General features: G+C 51.2%; 1 protein-coding gene across 3 annotated transcripts; it reads right to left on the reverse strand.

The window, feature by feature from the left end:
* Positions 1-633: 633 nt before the first annotated feature.
* On the reverse strand, positions 634-12,339 carry ST6GALNAC6 (ST6 N-acetylgalactosaminide alpha-2,6-sialyltransferase 6). 3 transcript variants are annotated; one of them, XM_023730765.1, is made up of 6 exons: positions 12,206-12,339; positions 8,812-8,902; positions 7,797-7,976; positions 4,959-5,365; positions 2,308-2,415; positions 634-1,410 (listed from the first exon to the last, which is right to left on the reverse strand). In XM_023730765.1, the coding sequence occupies exons 2-6, from the start codon at positions 8,824-8,826 to the stop codon at positions 924-926; spliced, it is 1,197 nt and encodes a 398-aa protein (XP_023586533.1). In that variant the 5' UTR covers positions 8,827-8,902; positions 12,206-12,339; the 3' UTR covers positions 634-923. The 3 variants fall into 3 exon arrangements, with proteins under 3 accessions (XP_023586533.1, XP_023586534.1, XP_023586535.1); XM_023730766.1 differs by having other exon boundaries at positions 1,087-1,414; XM_023730767.1 differs by lacking the exon at positions 12,206-12,339 and adding an exon at positions 10,539-10,654 and having other exon boundaries at positions 1,087-1,414.
* Between the last annotated feature and the right edge of the window lie 1,774 nt (positions 12,340-14,113).

Genomic DNA, 14,113 nt, shown 5'->3' on the forward strand with positions numbered 1-14,113 from the left:
GCTGTCTGCTGACCTCCACCTCTGCCTGACCCCTCCGCCTCCACAACCTCCTCCAGGAAGCCCTCTGAGTCTTCCTTTCCAAGCTCTGGAGGAGCAGGGGACAAATCCACTCCACTGAGCTCCAGCAATAAAGGGCCATTTGAAGCAAGGGGACAGAACACAGGCAACACGGTTCCCGGCCCCCTACAGCCATCCTAGGCCTGGCTGGGGAGACCCTTGAAGCCCCCAGCGGCCCCAGTGGCTCTAGACAAAAGAACCACATGAAACCCAAGTTTGGCTGGGATCCCACCCCTTCGTCAGCCCCAAAGGCCCCAAGTGGAGAGGCCTCACACTGGATAGTGAAAAGGAGGCCCGGCCCTTTAAGAACCAAGCTAATGCCAGTGGGGCTGAGGGGACTAAGAAAACAGCTGAAGTTTTGTCCCACTCCTGTCAGAGTCCCCCAACCCTGGAGGAGTTTACGCAAAAATATCCTAAAGTTTTCCAGAAGGAGGTAGGGAAGGGAACCCCAGACCCCCAGGGAGCTGAGCCTCCCAGCAAGGGGTAGTGGCTGGAAGGGTCCAGTCTCAGGGAGGACAGACCCAAGGGTGGTCAGGTCAGTGGGGGAGGTGGAGGGGGGTTCAGACTCCACATAGAACCTGACACAGGCAGAAGGGTCCCCAGAGAAGGGGAGGGATTTTCCCAAGGTCACTTGGCAGGGCCCAGACCCAGATTCAGGACTTCGACTTCTGGAACCTCCCCACAACCCCCATAAATTCTCTGGCTCAGCTTCCAGACAGCTCCTACCCCCACACAACGTCTCTTTCTAGCACTGGGAGGTGAAGGAGTCACACAAAGTTCCCAACTTCTTGGGACAGGACCCCATTGTCCCACCCCCACGTGAGGAGTGATTTGGGGGTCCATTCCTGGGGCTCTGAACCAAGGCCTCATGGGAAAGGACATGTTGTTGGCCTAGACTGGCTCAGAAATAGTCCCATACCCTGACTGACTATGCTCAAACCCTGATTGGATACAAATACCTCTCTGACACCCTGATTAACCACACAGAATCCCAAATCCCTGATTGACCAAGAGATATGACCAGGCCCTGACTGGCTGGAAGATATATCCTCTTCAAGGCCCTGATTGGCCGGGAAACACTCTGGCCAGCCTTGACTGGCCAGGAGATGCTCCGTGGTTGAGTGGCTGAGCGGCAAGCCGTTCTCCTGTGTCCCTAGGCAGGGTGGCCTAGGTCCAGGAGGGGTGGGAGAAGGTGATGCCATACAGCTGGGCCCAGGACGAGAAGACCCTCTTCTCGGTGATGAAGCGGTGGTGGTTGCCCTTGTGGCTGTGCTCATTCTGGATGTAGGTGACACACTCATCCGGCCCCTTGGGCTCATAGTAGTGGTAGGGCATGCGCTGCAGGCGGGGCTGCTGGCTAGGGCAGAGCAGATGGGGGCCATAAGGGCAGGGCGGGCACCAGCGCGACCCTTGCCCAGGGTGGGGCTTAGGCTTTCCAACTCCTGACCTGCTATAGGACCTCAGTGGGGGAAATCCTTGCCCCTCCTTGGGCCTCAGTATCCCCATCTGTAAAATGGGTATAGAGTAGGCTAGGTCTGAGATCATCAAACTATTTTTTTCTTAAAGCAACAGAACTTTTTCCTTTCCCCAAGAGGCCACCAGTGTGTGGTACTGTGGGGACTCTGGACTCTGGAGATTGGTCCTCTTACCACTTGTGGAACCTCAGGCCACTCAGAAAAATCCTCCTCCATTTTTCTCAGCTATGGAATAGGGAGAATAACTGTATCTATCCCTTAGGTTGCTGTGAGGAGTAAATGAGATAATAAATGTAGTCATGCTTGGCACATGGTCAACACTCAGTAAAGAGTAGCTGTCACCTAGTATGCTTTTCATACAATGACAACAGTAATTGTTAATAAACTCTGGCTAAGCTTAGGGTAGAGAAGCTCTGGTGGCATAGTGGTTAAGCACTTGGCTGCTAACTGAAGGGTTGGAGAGTCGAATCCACCAGCTGCTCCGTGGGAGAAGGATGTGGCAGTCTGCTTCTGTAAAGATTACAGCCTTGGAAACCCTATGGGGCAGTTTTACCCTGTCCTAGATGTCAACAGGGTATTTTTTTGTTTTTTTTTTAAGTTTGGGGTGGAGGCTGATGAGATACCCCCAGGAGCCTAAATCTCTGCAGAACAGTTTGAACGTCATATAATAGAGACCCTTAAAGGCAGCCCCAGCCAAGATTTCCGAGTCCCCCAGCTCCTCCCGCTGTCACCAACTGGGCATTGTTCTGGGAGGGCACTGGCTAGGGGAGCTCACCTGCAGTAGTCAGGGGGGACCATGCCATACACGTGCACATGGTCACACAACTCCACTGCAATCACCATGGTGAACCAGCCCGTGCTCAACCACGAGTGGGACTTCTCCCTGGGGGCAGAGAAAGGTCATGATGAGGGGCATGCAGGGAAGAATGGTCAACCCCCTGGAATTTTCTGGAACTCCTCCCACCCACCCATTGGAGCCCTCCTTCCTCTTCAGTTACCCCTAGTCCAGCCCTTCTTTGGGAGCAGGATATGCTAGCAGAGGGCTCGCCTGGGCAGAGATGAGGGATGTGGAGAGAGCTACTCTGGGGGAAACAGTGGGAGCAGCCATACTAGAAATAAGCTCTCCCGGGGAAACTGGTCCGAGCCAGGCAGGCTGGGAGTGACCATGACCACAGAGCATGCTAGAAGCAGCTGTACCCATGAGAGTCTCCTAGAGAGAGATTAATCAGAGAAGGTCATGCTGGGAGCGACCACAAGTTCATAGCAAAGCATGGAAGAAGCATCCAAGACCCTAGAGCTATGTTGTCCACTACAGCAGCCACTACTCATATGTGGATATTGAGCCCGTGACCTGTGGCTGTGATGTGCTCTAAGTGTAAAACACACACTGGATTTCAAAGATAGTACTAAAAAAAAACAAAAGAATGTAAGATATGTCGTTGATAATTTTTCTGATATTGGTTCATACTGAACTAAAAATATTTTAGATATATTTGATTGAAGGTGGTTTTTGAAAAGTTAAAAAAAAAAAAAAAAGATAAACCTCTCACAAGACTGACAAGGAAAAAGAGAGCAAAGACACAAATTACCAATAACAGGAATGAAAGAGGTGCTATCACCATAGACTAGGTAGACATTAAAAGGATTAATAAGAAAATACCAGAAACAACTCTGCATATATAAATTTGACAACTTAGATGAAACGGGCCAACTCCTTGAAAACCACAAACTACCAAAACTCACCCAAGATGAAGCAGATATCCTGAATATCCTATATCTATTAAAGAAATTGAATTCATAGTTTAAAACCTTCTGAAAAATAACTCTCCAGACCCAGATGGTTTCCCTGGCAAATTCTACCAAACATTTAAAGAAGAAATAACACCAACTCTACATAATCTCTTCCAGGAAATAGAGGAGAGGAGACAACATTTCCTAATTCTGGGGCCAGCATTACTGTGATCCCAAAACCAGACAAAAAGAGTACAAAAAAACCCCACAACTATAAACCAATATCTCTCATAAACACAGACACAAAAATTCTTAACAAATCAAATCCAGCAATCTATAAAAAGAACGATATACCACAACGAAGTAGGGTTTATTCTAGAAATACAAGGCTAATTCAATATTTGAGAAGCAGTCATGTAATCTACCATGTTAACAGTCTTAAGAAAAACCACATGATCATATAATTGATGAACAAAAAAAAATTTGATAAAATTCAATATCCAGTCATGATAAAAACTCTCAGCAAACTAGGAAAAGAAGGGAACTTCCTCAGCTTGATAAAGGACAGCTATAAAAACCCACAGCTAATATCAAATTGAATGATGAAAGACTGAATGCCTTCCCTTAATATTGGGAAAAAGCAAGGATGTCCACTCATACCACTTCCAATAAATTCAGCATCATATTGGAAAATCCAGCCAGGGCAATACAAGAAAAAGAAATAAAAGGCATGCAGACTGGAAAGAAATAAAACTGTCCTTATCTGCATATACATAACTATCCGCATAGAAAATTCCAAAGAATCCATTGCATTTCGCGAGACTAGCAATTAACCATTGGTAACTAAAAAAAAAAAAAAAAAAGAAATTCCGTTGCCCCAAAAAATGTTTAATATTTAGGTATAAATCTAACAAAACATGTACAGGATTTATAAGCTGGACATATTGAGTTAAATATATTAAACTTGATTTCACCTGTTCCTTTTTATTTTTTCAATGTAGCTACTATAAACTTTTTAACTACATATGTCGTTTGCATTGTATTTATATCGGAAAGCACTGGTCTAGACTAAGGTACAATGCTGGAGAGCTTTCCTAGGGAGATTAGTCAGAGCAGAGCGTGCTGGGAATGCTATATCCTTAGAATAGAGCAGGCTGGGAGAAATTGTGTGCTTTAAGCAAGACATGCTGGGAATAGCCAAGACTTTAGATTAGGTATGCTATGGGGAGTTCTCCTAGAAACATGTTAGGAGTGACTATGTAATCTTAGAACAGAGCATGCTGGGAACTCTTGTTTTTTCAGAGCAAGGTGTGCTGGGAGGAAAGTTCTCTAAAGGGGGCTAGTCAGAGAAAGGCATGCTGGGTGAAGATTTGCCTTCAGATTATGACTTGCTGGGAGGGTGCTCTCCTGTAGAGACTCATCAGGACAAGGGCCTGATGAGGTGAGCATGTCCTCAAAGCAAAGCATGCTGGCAGGAAGTCCTTCTGGGGAGACAGCCACACAGAGCATGTTAGAAATGACCCATGCTAAGAGTTGGACATAATGAGAACTCTCTTAGGAAACCTGACCAGCGGGTGGCAAGAAGGGGTGACCACACCCTCAGAGGACTGCATGCTGGGAGCCAAGGCACTCTGGGCAGAGCATGCTGAGAAGGAACAGGGGGCTGGCCAGAGGAGGCAGGTGGGAGGCTGGTACCTGTCTTTGCCCGTCTCACCCCGGAAGAGGTCGTCAAATTGGTGCATGCGGGAGGGAGAGACGGCGTAGGCCTCCATGTTGGGGAACACCAGGCCTGCCCGCTGGATGACACGCACAAGGCTGCCCTGGGGCTTCTCCATCTTGCTTGGGGGACCCCAGAAGATGAATACAGTTTCAGGGGTCCGGTTGACGAACTCCTGGGGCCTTCGCAGCACACGGAATACACTAGAATGGGCCACCACACGGAAGGTGGTCTTGTTGCCCACATCAGCTGAGTAGCCTGTGGTGGGAGCATCGTTCATGCGGATGGTGCACTCAGCCCGCTCAATCTCAGGGCCCAACTTGGTGCCCAGCAGGTGGCTGGAGCTGGTGACAATCACACATTGGTGGCACCGGGAGGGCAGCGTCTGAAGGACAAGGAAAGTGAACACCGTCATGGTCACTCCATGCCAGGCCCTGTGCTCTGTACATCCAGGCCTCCAGGAGACCGGGATTATGCCCATTTCAAAAACAGAGAAACTGAAACCAGTTCATTTCAAAAACAGAGAAACTGAAACCCATTCATTCAACATTTAATATATACATATAACAAGCTGGCTAATGGACAGGCTCTGTAGCAATGAACAAGACAGACCCAGCCCCTGCCCTCAAGAAGTTCACAATCAGGGAGACAGAGACAACAAGTTAAATAATAAATAATGCCAGGTAGTGATATATGCAAGGCAGAAAATAAAACAGGAGCAGGGGATCAACAGAGACCGGAGAGGGGCTACTTTACTACGGTCATCCCAGGAGGCCTCTCTGAGCTGAGAACTAAAGGATGAAAAGGAGCAGAGGGAAAGGATTTAAGGCAAAAGGATCAGCAAGTACAAAGCCTATAAAGTAGGAATGAACCCAGTGTGTTGAGAACCAAAAGAAGGCCACTGAGTTGGGGCAGTTACCAAGTAGAAGAGGAGAGTCGTGTAGGGATGCCCTCAACGTCACATAGCAGAAGAGTGCAGAGTCAGGATTTGAACCCAAATCCTATGACTACAAAGCCCCAGTCTCAGCTTCAGCCCCAGTTCCCTTAACAGGACAACTTTCTAAAATGCACCCTGGACATTTCCATATCACCCATAAACAAGATAACCAAAAAAAAAAAAAACAAACCTTTTGCCGTTGAGTCGATTCTGACTCACAGATACCACCTCATTATTAAGCAAGAGGTATGAAAGCCATTCTGGGCCTCTATTTCCCCATTTCTGAAATAAACAGGTTAGAACCACAGGCACTTTGGGACCTATTTTCTGCCCATGAAATTCCTGTTCACCTTTCAGGGCTTGGTTCAAATGCCACCTCCTCCAGGCAGCCTTCTCTGAGCCCTTCCTCCAAGATCCAGCAACATGTCACATGTTCCTCAACTGATGGCTTTTCCACTTTTCCTGAGCTCTAGTGTTCTGCGCTCCCCCATCAGGCTAGAAGCAGCCTCAAGACAGATTCTGCCTCCTTCCCATCCCCATCACCCACACTCAGGCTGTTCCACTTTCTGCTGAGTTCCACCTTTTTTTATTCCTCTTCCAAGGGTTCTTAGGATAGAGAAAGTCTTAATTAGGTGCTAATCTGTCTCTACACACTTCCTAATGGGCCTTTTCCCAGTGAGGGTATGTCCAGAGCCCAGGGCTCAAGACTGTATATGCAAATGTCCTGAGGAAAAACTGGTAGGGCCAGCGAAGGTGGGAGAGGAGGGAGGTAGGCAGCGCTAGGGAAGGCAGGGCTTCCTAGAGACCTCATCTTCCTAGAAGGCAGACTCCATGCTCCAGGCCAACTATTTTCTCCCTGACCCCAAAGAAACCAATTGGGGCTTGGAGGCCTACAGCGTGAACCCCAGATCAGAGTTTCACGGCCATCCAAGGTAAACAGAAGTCCCCAGGAATGATTTTTTGGTCCCTCTATGCCTCCTTAAAGGAGCCCTGGTGGTGCACTGGTTATGCGCTTGGCTGCTAACCAAAACGTTGGCAGTTTGAGTTCACCAGCTGCTCCATGGGAGAAAGACGTGGCAGTCTGCTTCCTTAAAGAAAGCCTTGGAAACCCTATGGGATAGTTCTACTCTGTCCTTTAGGGTCGCTATGAGTCAGAATCGACTTGATGGCAATGGGTATGAATGCCTCCTCAACTCAGCAGAGGTTGGGGCAATACTATGTAAGCAATAAGGAAACCAGGATTTAAAGGAATGTTCCAGTGGGGCAGCCTTGAGGTCCCAGAAAGAGCACGGGTGTGGTTGTCAAATCGGAGTTCAACCCCAGCTCCTCCCCTCCCTTACTGTATGGCCTTAGACCAGTAACTTCACCTCTCTGAGCCTCGATTTTACCATCTATTCAAGGGAGATACCAATGCTGACTTCACAGGGTTGGTCTCAGGATTATTGATGATCATAGCACCTGGCACACAGCAGGCACTTGATAAAGGGCAGCTGTTATTATTACTGTTTTTGTGTTGTCAAGTACCCAAGTGTCCTGCCCCCAAGCACTGTGTGGACTCCCCAGCAGAGACAGAGATAAGTGAGAACCAGAGACACTCTTCCAAAGGGATTCTAAGTCAGGACAGTGTAGAATATTAGTGCTAGGGGTGAGGCCTTGGACAGAATTGAGGCCCAGAGAGGGTAGGACAATTATCCAAGCAAATGGCTGAAGTCACAGGAAGCCAAGGTCTCTGACTCCTGGGATCCACCATTTCCTTTAGGAGAGATGGGGTGACAGAGAGAAAAGGTGGAAGGGCAAGAGGAGAAGTGATGGTAGGCAATGGGGAGGATCTGCCAGCAGGCAGCTCCCGAGTGGGCTCCCCCAAAGTGGCTGGCCCTACCTTGTTGCCCAGAAGGGGGACGTAGCCATTGGTGATGCTCCACTTTTTGAGGTTGATGGGCCGGTGGCTGTGACCCCGCAGGGAGCCATAATGGAAGACCTCATTGGCACTGTTGGAGCTGTAGAGGATGAGGATGGTGATGAGGGCAAAGAGGACCACGAACACTACTGACCGCTGCTCCTGGAGAGGGGAGAGGCCGGTGAGGGCCCAGCCACGTGCAGGCTGGCCACCCCACCTCCTTGAGCTAACTCCTGTTGTTCATTCCCAGGCCAGCTCAGACACTACCTCCTCGAGGAAAGTCTCCTACAGCCCCCTGAGCAACCCCTCATCACAGTGCTGATCACACTGCATCCAAACTGCCATTCTTTCCTCCCATTTGAAGCTCAGAGGGCTAGGTCAGCCTCATTTCCCATCATATCCCAGTGCCTGTGGTAGGGTCTGGAGTCCAGTAAATTCTCAGAGACAGTTTGCTGGATTAGATTGGATATGGGTGTCAGAAGGATCCCTCCAGTTGCAGCCAGGAGGATGCCTAGAGGTAAGTGGTGCATCTGTGTGAGAGGGTCCAGGTCTCTTCCAAACAGTAACTTTACATAGATGTTTATCATTCAATTAAACCAGAGGGAAGTGTGCTGGTCAGGAATTGAGATACATGAATAGTAGGGTACCAGGGTGCGGCTGTGGTGGCCAGATAATGGGTGATGTCCAAGGCTGGGACTTATTTGCCCAGCGTCTGCAAGGCTGGGCAAGACCCAGGAGTCCTTCACCATAGCTGGACCAGTCAAGCCTAGGTAGACAAAGGCGGGGCCTGGTACCAGAGAGAGGCAGGAGCTTGTCCAAGGCCATACAGCAGATCAGTGGCCCAAGTAGGGCTCAAACCTGGGCCTCCCAGGCACCAGCTGCTGCTTGGCAGGGAAGAGACTTGTGGTGACCTGGGTCCCAGGCAGCTCCAAAGGAGCTGATTTCACAGAGGGAAGTGAGAGGCTCAGATGGGGACAAGAAATAGAGGAATACTTACTTTGCTGCTACTCATCTCTCTCCGGCGTCTGCTGAGGGGTGGGGGCCAGCGTCCTGCAGTTGGGCCGGGAGGCAGGGAAGACGGGTCACACCTGCAAGCCACCAGAAATTTACAAGATTTTGGCACCCTTCCCTGGGCCCATCTGGTCAAAGGCTACAAGCCCTACACCCTCCCACCCCTTACCAGCTCTTCTGCCCACCCAGAACTTTAAGACTCAGGGCCATAACCATTTTGTAAATGGAGCCACTGAGGCCCAGGAAGGGCAGGGACCAGCCTGAGGTCACACAGCCAAGCGGTGGCAGAGCCCTATCTCTCCTTGCCTCTTGCGCTCTCTCCCACTCTCCTTCCTGAGCGGGAACTACCCCACACCCAGGCTCTCCTAGGCAGCTGGCAAGCCTAAGGCTGGCTCCCCTGCTGGAGGACCTATCTGCTCTCTGCCACAGGCGCACCCCCCCTCACCCCGTCCCTGCTCTAAACCCTGTCTCAGGTCCCTGTGGCCTCAAAATTAATAACACTCCTCCTCCACATAGTTCCCCAAACTCCTTTCCTCTCACCCCTCCAGGTCTTGCATAAACTGTCCCCTCTGCCTGGAACACCCTTCCCTCCTGCACCCTGCACCCAGATGACTGGTGCTGATCCTCCGGGCCTGGGGTGGGCCAGAGCTTCCTCCGTGTCCCCCCAATAACTGTGTTCATCTAGGTCCTTGCTCCTATCCAGGCTGACAGCTCTCTGAGGGCACAGTTGGCACAGGTCCGCGCATCCTCCACTGTACCTCAGCACCCAGAGATACACAGCGTGGGAGTATCACTGAATGACTGAATTCATTAATCCATAAGATCTTGGTCCTTAATGGCATGTGGACGCACTTCTGAGAGACCTGGTTCTAGTCCCAGCTCCACCGCTGACTAGTTGAGTGAACCAGGCAGGTCACTTGGCTCCCTATCCTCCGACTCCTTCTGTCAAATGGCTGTAATCACAGCCCTCCCCAGGACGGGGGAGGTGCGGGGGGGCACCTCAGTGAGACAATGCAATCTTGAGCTGCCGCTTCCTTCCTACCTTCGTCCTGTGCTATGAGGGGATAAGCCCAGCTCCGCCCCTCACTCCCCAAACCGTCCTCTGCAGTACCCCGAGCTCCTCTCCAGACGTCAGTTTCCCCACCTGTATGAGGGCAGAAGGAGCCCCGGTGGTGCAGTGGTTAAGCGGTTCCAACCCACCAGCTGCTCTGAGGGAGAAAAGATGTGACAGTCTGCTTCCGCAAAGATTACAGCCTTGGAAACGCTATGGGGCAGTTCTACTCTGACCTAAAGGGTCGCTATGAATCGACTCCACAGCAACGGGTTTTGGTTTATAAAGGGAATAAGTGTGTGTCTAGCCTACCTGCAACAGATTCAGAAGGTAGTAATGGAGGGACAGTGTACAGAGGGATAAACTGGGGGTCAAGGGGGCCCCCCAGCTCCACTCCTCCTCCAAAGGCCTCTCAGCACAACCACTATCTCCGCCCCCTGACCTAGCGGCTGTTTACTCCTACCCTGCCATCAGAAATAACCAGAGAACCTCAGGCCAAAAGAGGCTTCCCACACACACGACTCCTGATTGGTTAGGCCCTGGCTCCGCCCCCACCCAACTTCTCTCCCTCTCCACCGGAGCCCCCCTCCCCCATGGCCAGCGTCAGGTTTCTCCAGGGCAGGCCCTTCACAGGCAGCTAGGGAGGCCCCTGGGCTTCTCACCTGACCCGGAGACTCAATGACGTCCGTCCCAGACGCGCAGTGCTACAGATCAGGAAACTGAGGCTCGTCAGAAAGGAGGAGGGGATTGTCCTTGGACTCAAAGCCCATCGGGGCAAAAGCCAGGGTCGCCCCCATCATCCTTGAGCCTTTGAAATTCAAGGCCCTCACTGTCCAGCCACCTTTCTGAGCTGAGTCTCCCCTCTCACTACCCTCTCCTGCCAATGCCCCATGCTCCACATACACTACAGCACTCCAGTTCCCAGGCCCACCCCCCACTTTCCCACCTTTGCCTGATCAGTGCCCTCAGCCAGGACCACCGTCCCCCTGGTCAGCCCCCTCACAATCCTGCTCTGAGAAGGCCGTGGTCAGTACAGCTTCTCAGGTGCGAGTTCGAATCCCGGTTCTACCACTTACTGGCTGGGGGGCCTTGGGCAAGCCATGTGACCTCTCTGAGCCTCAGTTTCCTCATCTGTGAAATGGGAATAATAAGAGCAGGTAACTCATGAGGTTGTTGGAAGGATTCAAGCCAATTGGGAGAAGGGGCCAGTTTTCTCTCTCTGATGTGGCAAGAGAAGCACAAGGCTTCAAGGGGCTCAGTCAGTGCCAGTGCTGTTAGTCTTGCTGTTACTCATTGTTCAAGGCCTGGCTCTACCGTTTTGTCAGCTCAACACCTACTCCCCATCCAGCCCAGCGACTTCCCCCTAATATCAAGAAAGGTGTGCTGGAAGCATGCTAAGCACCAAACACGCACTGAATACTCGTGGCAACACCCCTAGGCAGAGGTTCTTACTCCCCATGGGGAGACTAAAGTTCAGAGAGGCAAAGAGGCAGGGTCGCCCAGAAAGGCACAGACCATCTGGGTAGAGGAGCCTTCTTTAGAGACTTGGTTACAGGAGGCGGCCCAGGGCCGAGACTGACGGAGTCTCCCTAGCGATTCCCCTGGGCTGGAGAGAGCCAGAGGCCACCTTGTGCGTGCCAACACCTGGCCAAGCAGTGGGGAACAGGCTTGCTTAGGGTGGAGAGGGAGCAGGTCTCTCTTGTTGGGGAGCGACTTGCTCGGGGTGGGGAGGCGGCAGCCCAGAGAGCTGCGCCAGGAGCATGCATTCAGCCCAAAGGCTGGGTGCACAGGCTGAACCCGTGGGCCGAAGGTAGGAGCTACTACATTCTGCCCTCAGTTTGGGGGCTTTCCCTCTCCCAGCCCGAGGTGCCATCCCGCAGGGCCGGGACGCCCCCACCAGCTGCGTGGGAGGAGGGCTCCAGGAATAAGCGGAGGGGGACTCAGAATTCCGAAATCATGGGGGGGGGGGCGCCAAGCCCGCGAGTCCACCTGGGAAAGGGGCTCGCCCCTGCGCCTCCCTCAAGCCGACCCTCTCCCCAGCTCCCCGCACTCCCAGAGCCCTAGCCCCAGCTGGGAAGAGAGGGGAAGCAGGTCGGCGGCAGGGTCCACGAGCTCTAACGGGGTCGTCAGCGGCAGAGGGCCCAGCAAACCCCGCGACAGCCCTTGGGGGCGAGGACGGTGATCCCTGGGCGCCGATACCAAAGGCGAGAGGATCGGGGGAGCCCCCAGGCCACGCATCAACCCATCTATAGCTACCTCCCATCCCCGCCTCTCTGGGCGTAGGCAGCTCCCCACTCCCGCAGCCCGCCCCCGCGCGGCGCCAGCTCACCTCCGCCGGGGAGCGCCCGGCCCCCCGCGGCCCCCGAGCCCCCTCACATGGCGCCGGGAGCCGAGAGCCGGGGTCCGCTCTCCGCAGGCCGCCCAGGCCCCGCCGCAGCCCCAGCCTACTGGGTCCTAGTGCCGCTTGTCGCCTCCCGGGCTCAGGCAAGGGAGGTGGCCGGGGCCTCCGCCCCCGGACGGCGCCGGCGGGGAAGGGTAAGGGGTAAGAGACCCGGGTCCTAGGGCTTCGTGAACGGATCTGTTACCCCTCGGTGCAACCCGTAGTAACAACAAAAATAATAATCTTTCCGAGCCCTTTAGCATGGGTCAGGCCCAGTTCTGTCTCGCTGAATTATGCAACCACGGATGGGGAAACTGAGTCCAGAGCACACTGCCTCACCCCGGGCCTCCAGCTCCCTGCCCAGCGCCCTGCACCCAGTAGTCCCTTACTCAGGCGTTCACTCAGGCACTGCTGATCACTAACTAGTGCAGCTCCGAGAGAGGGCCACCTCTCTCAGGCAGTATGTATCAAAATCTACATGTCCATCATCCGTGTACTTCGACCCTCCACTCTGCGAGGAGAGCCTGCACACACTGTGCAAGGTTGAGCAGCACAGTGGTTGGGAGTGTGGCTCAGGTCACTCTGCTTGGATTCAAGTCCAGCTCTACCACCTACTAGCTGTGTGGCCTGGGCACATTACTCACCCACTCACTGCCTCTGAACAATGGGGAGAAGAGCAACCTCACAGGGTTGTAAAGATGAAAAATGTTTCCTCTTATAATTACTGGGGTATTCATTACATCATTTTATGTGACAGTGAAAAATAACAAATTAAGAAGCCATTCATGGGGGACTGGTAAACCAAAAACTCAAACTAGTCTACAGGACTAACAGCCCACATGAACCACAGCCTCATTCATCCTAAGACCCAAAGAACTAGATGGTGCCCCACTACAACTAACAATTGTTCTGACCAGGGACACAATAGATGATCCTGGATAGAATGGGAGAAAAACGTAGAACAAACCTCAAATTCCTAAAAAAGGTCAGACTTGCTGAACCAGTAGACTAGAGGATCCCCCGAGACTATCGTCCTAAGATACCCATTAAACTTGGAACTGAACCCACTCCTGGAGGTCACCTTTCAGCCAAATAATAGATTGGCTCATAAAACAAACAATATCACCCGTGAGTACTGTGCTTCTTTAAATAATCATCTATATGAGACCAAACGATCAATATTTACCCTAAAGCAAAGATGAGAAGATATGCGGGGGGGTGGGGGGGAGAGGAAGCAAGATTAATGGAAACAGGACAACCAGAATGCAAATAATGAGAATGCTGACACATTCTGAAAAATGTAACCAATGTCACAGAACAATATGTATAGAAACTGTTAAATGCAAACCTAGTTTGTTGTGTAAACTTTCACCAAAAGTACAAAAATAAAAAAAAGATAGGGTAATGGTTAAGAAAACAAAGACACAGTCCTGCTAAAGTGCACTGTGAGGCTGTTAAAATGAGTGATGTAGATCGATATGTACACAGAGGAAAAGATGCGCAGGATATTTAAATGAACAAAACAAGAGAAAACTACATTTCACATAACCACTTTGGAAAACAAAGTTATAAAAATGTGCATTCCACTTCCTGGGTATATACTCTGGAGAAATTCTTACAAATGTACACAACAATGTTCATAGCAGCATTGCTTGAAATAATACAAAGCTGGAAACAGCCCAAATATCCATCAACAGGAGAATGATTTTTTTACATTGTGGTACATTCACATTATGCAATATTACACAGCAGAGGATATTGAATGAGCTATAATTACATGCAATTACATGGATGAAAGTTAGAAACATGAAGAGTGAAAAATAAAGACAAATAAAACCACACAATATATTGGTGAAG

Source organism: Trichechus manatus, unplaced genomic scaffold (genome assembly GCF_000243295.1).
Source record: "Trichechus manatus latirostris isolate Lorelei unplaced genomic scaffold, TriManLat1.0 scaffold00038, whole genome shotgun sequence".
NCBI lineage: Eukaryota > Metazoa > Chordata > Mammalia > Sirenia > Trichechidae > Trichechus > Trichechus manatus.

What these genes read in the sequence shown, in the direction of transcription:
- ST6GALNAC6 (XM_023730765.1), bottom strand. An exon ending in GGTGAGACGGGCAAAGACAG is followed by an intron (nt 2,416 to 4,958) that starts GTACCAGCCTCC and finishes CTCTGCCCCCAG; the next exon opens with GGAGAAGTCCCACTCGTGGT. An exon ending in GTCCCCCCTGACTACTGCAG is followed by an intron (nt 1,411 to 2,307) that starts GTGAGCTCCCCT and finishes TGCCCTAGCCAG; the next exon opens with CAGCCCCGCCTGCAGCGCAT.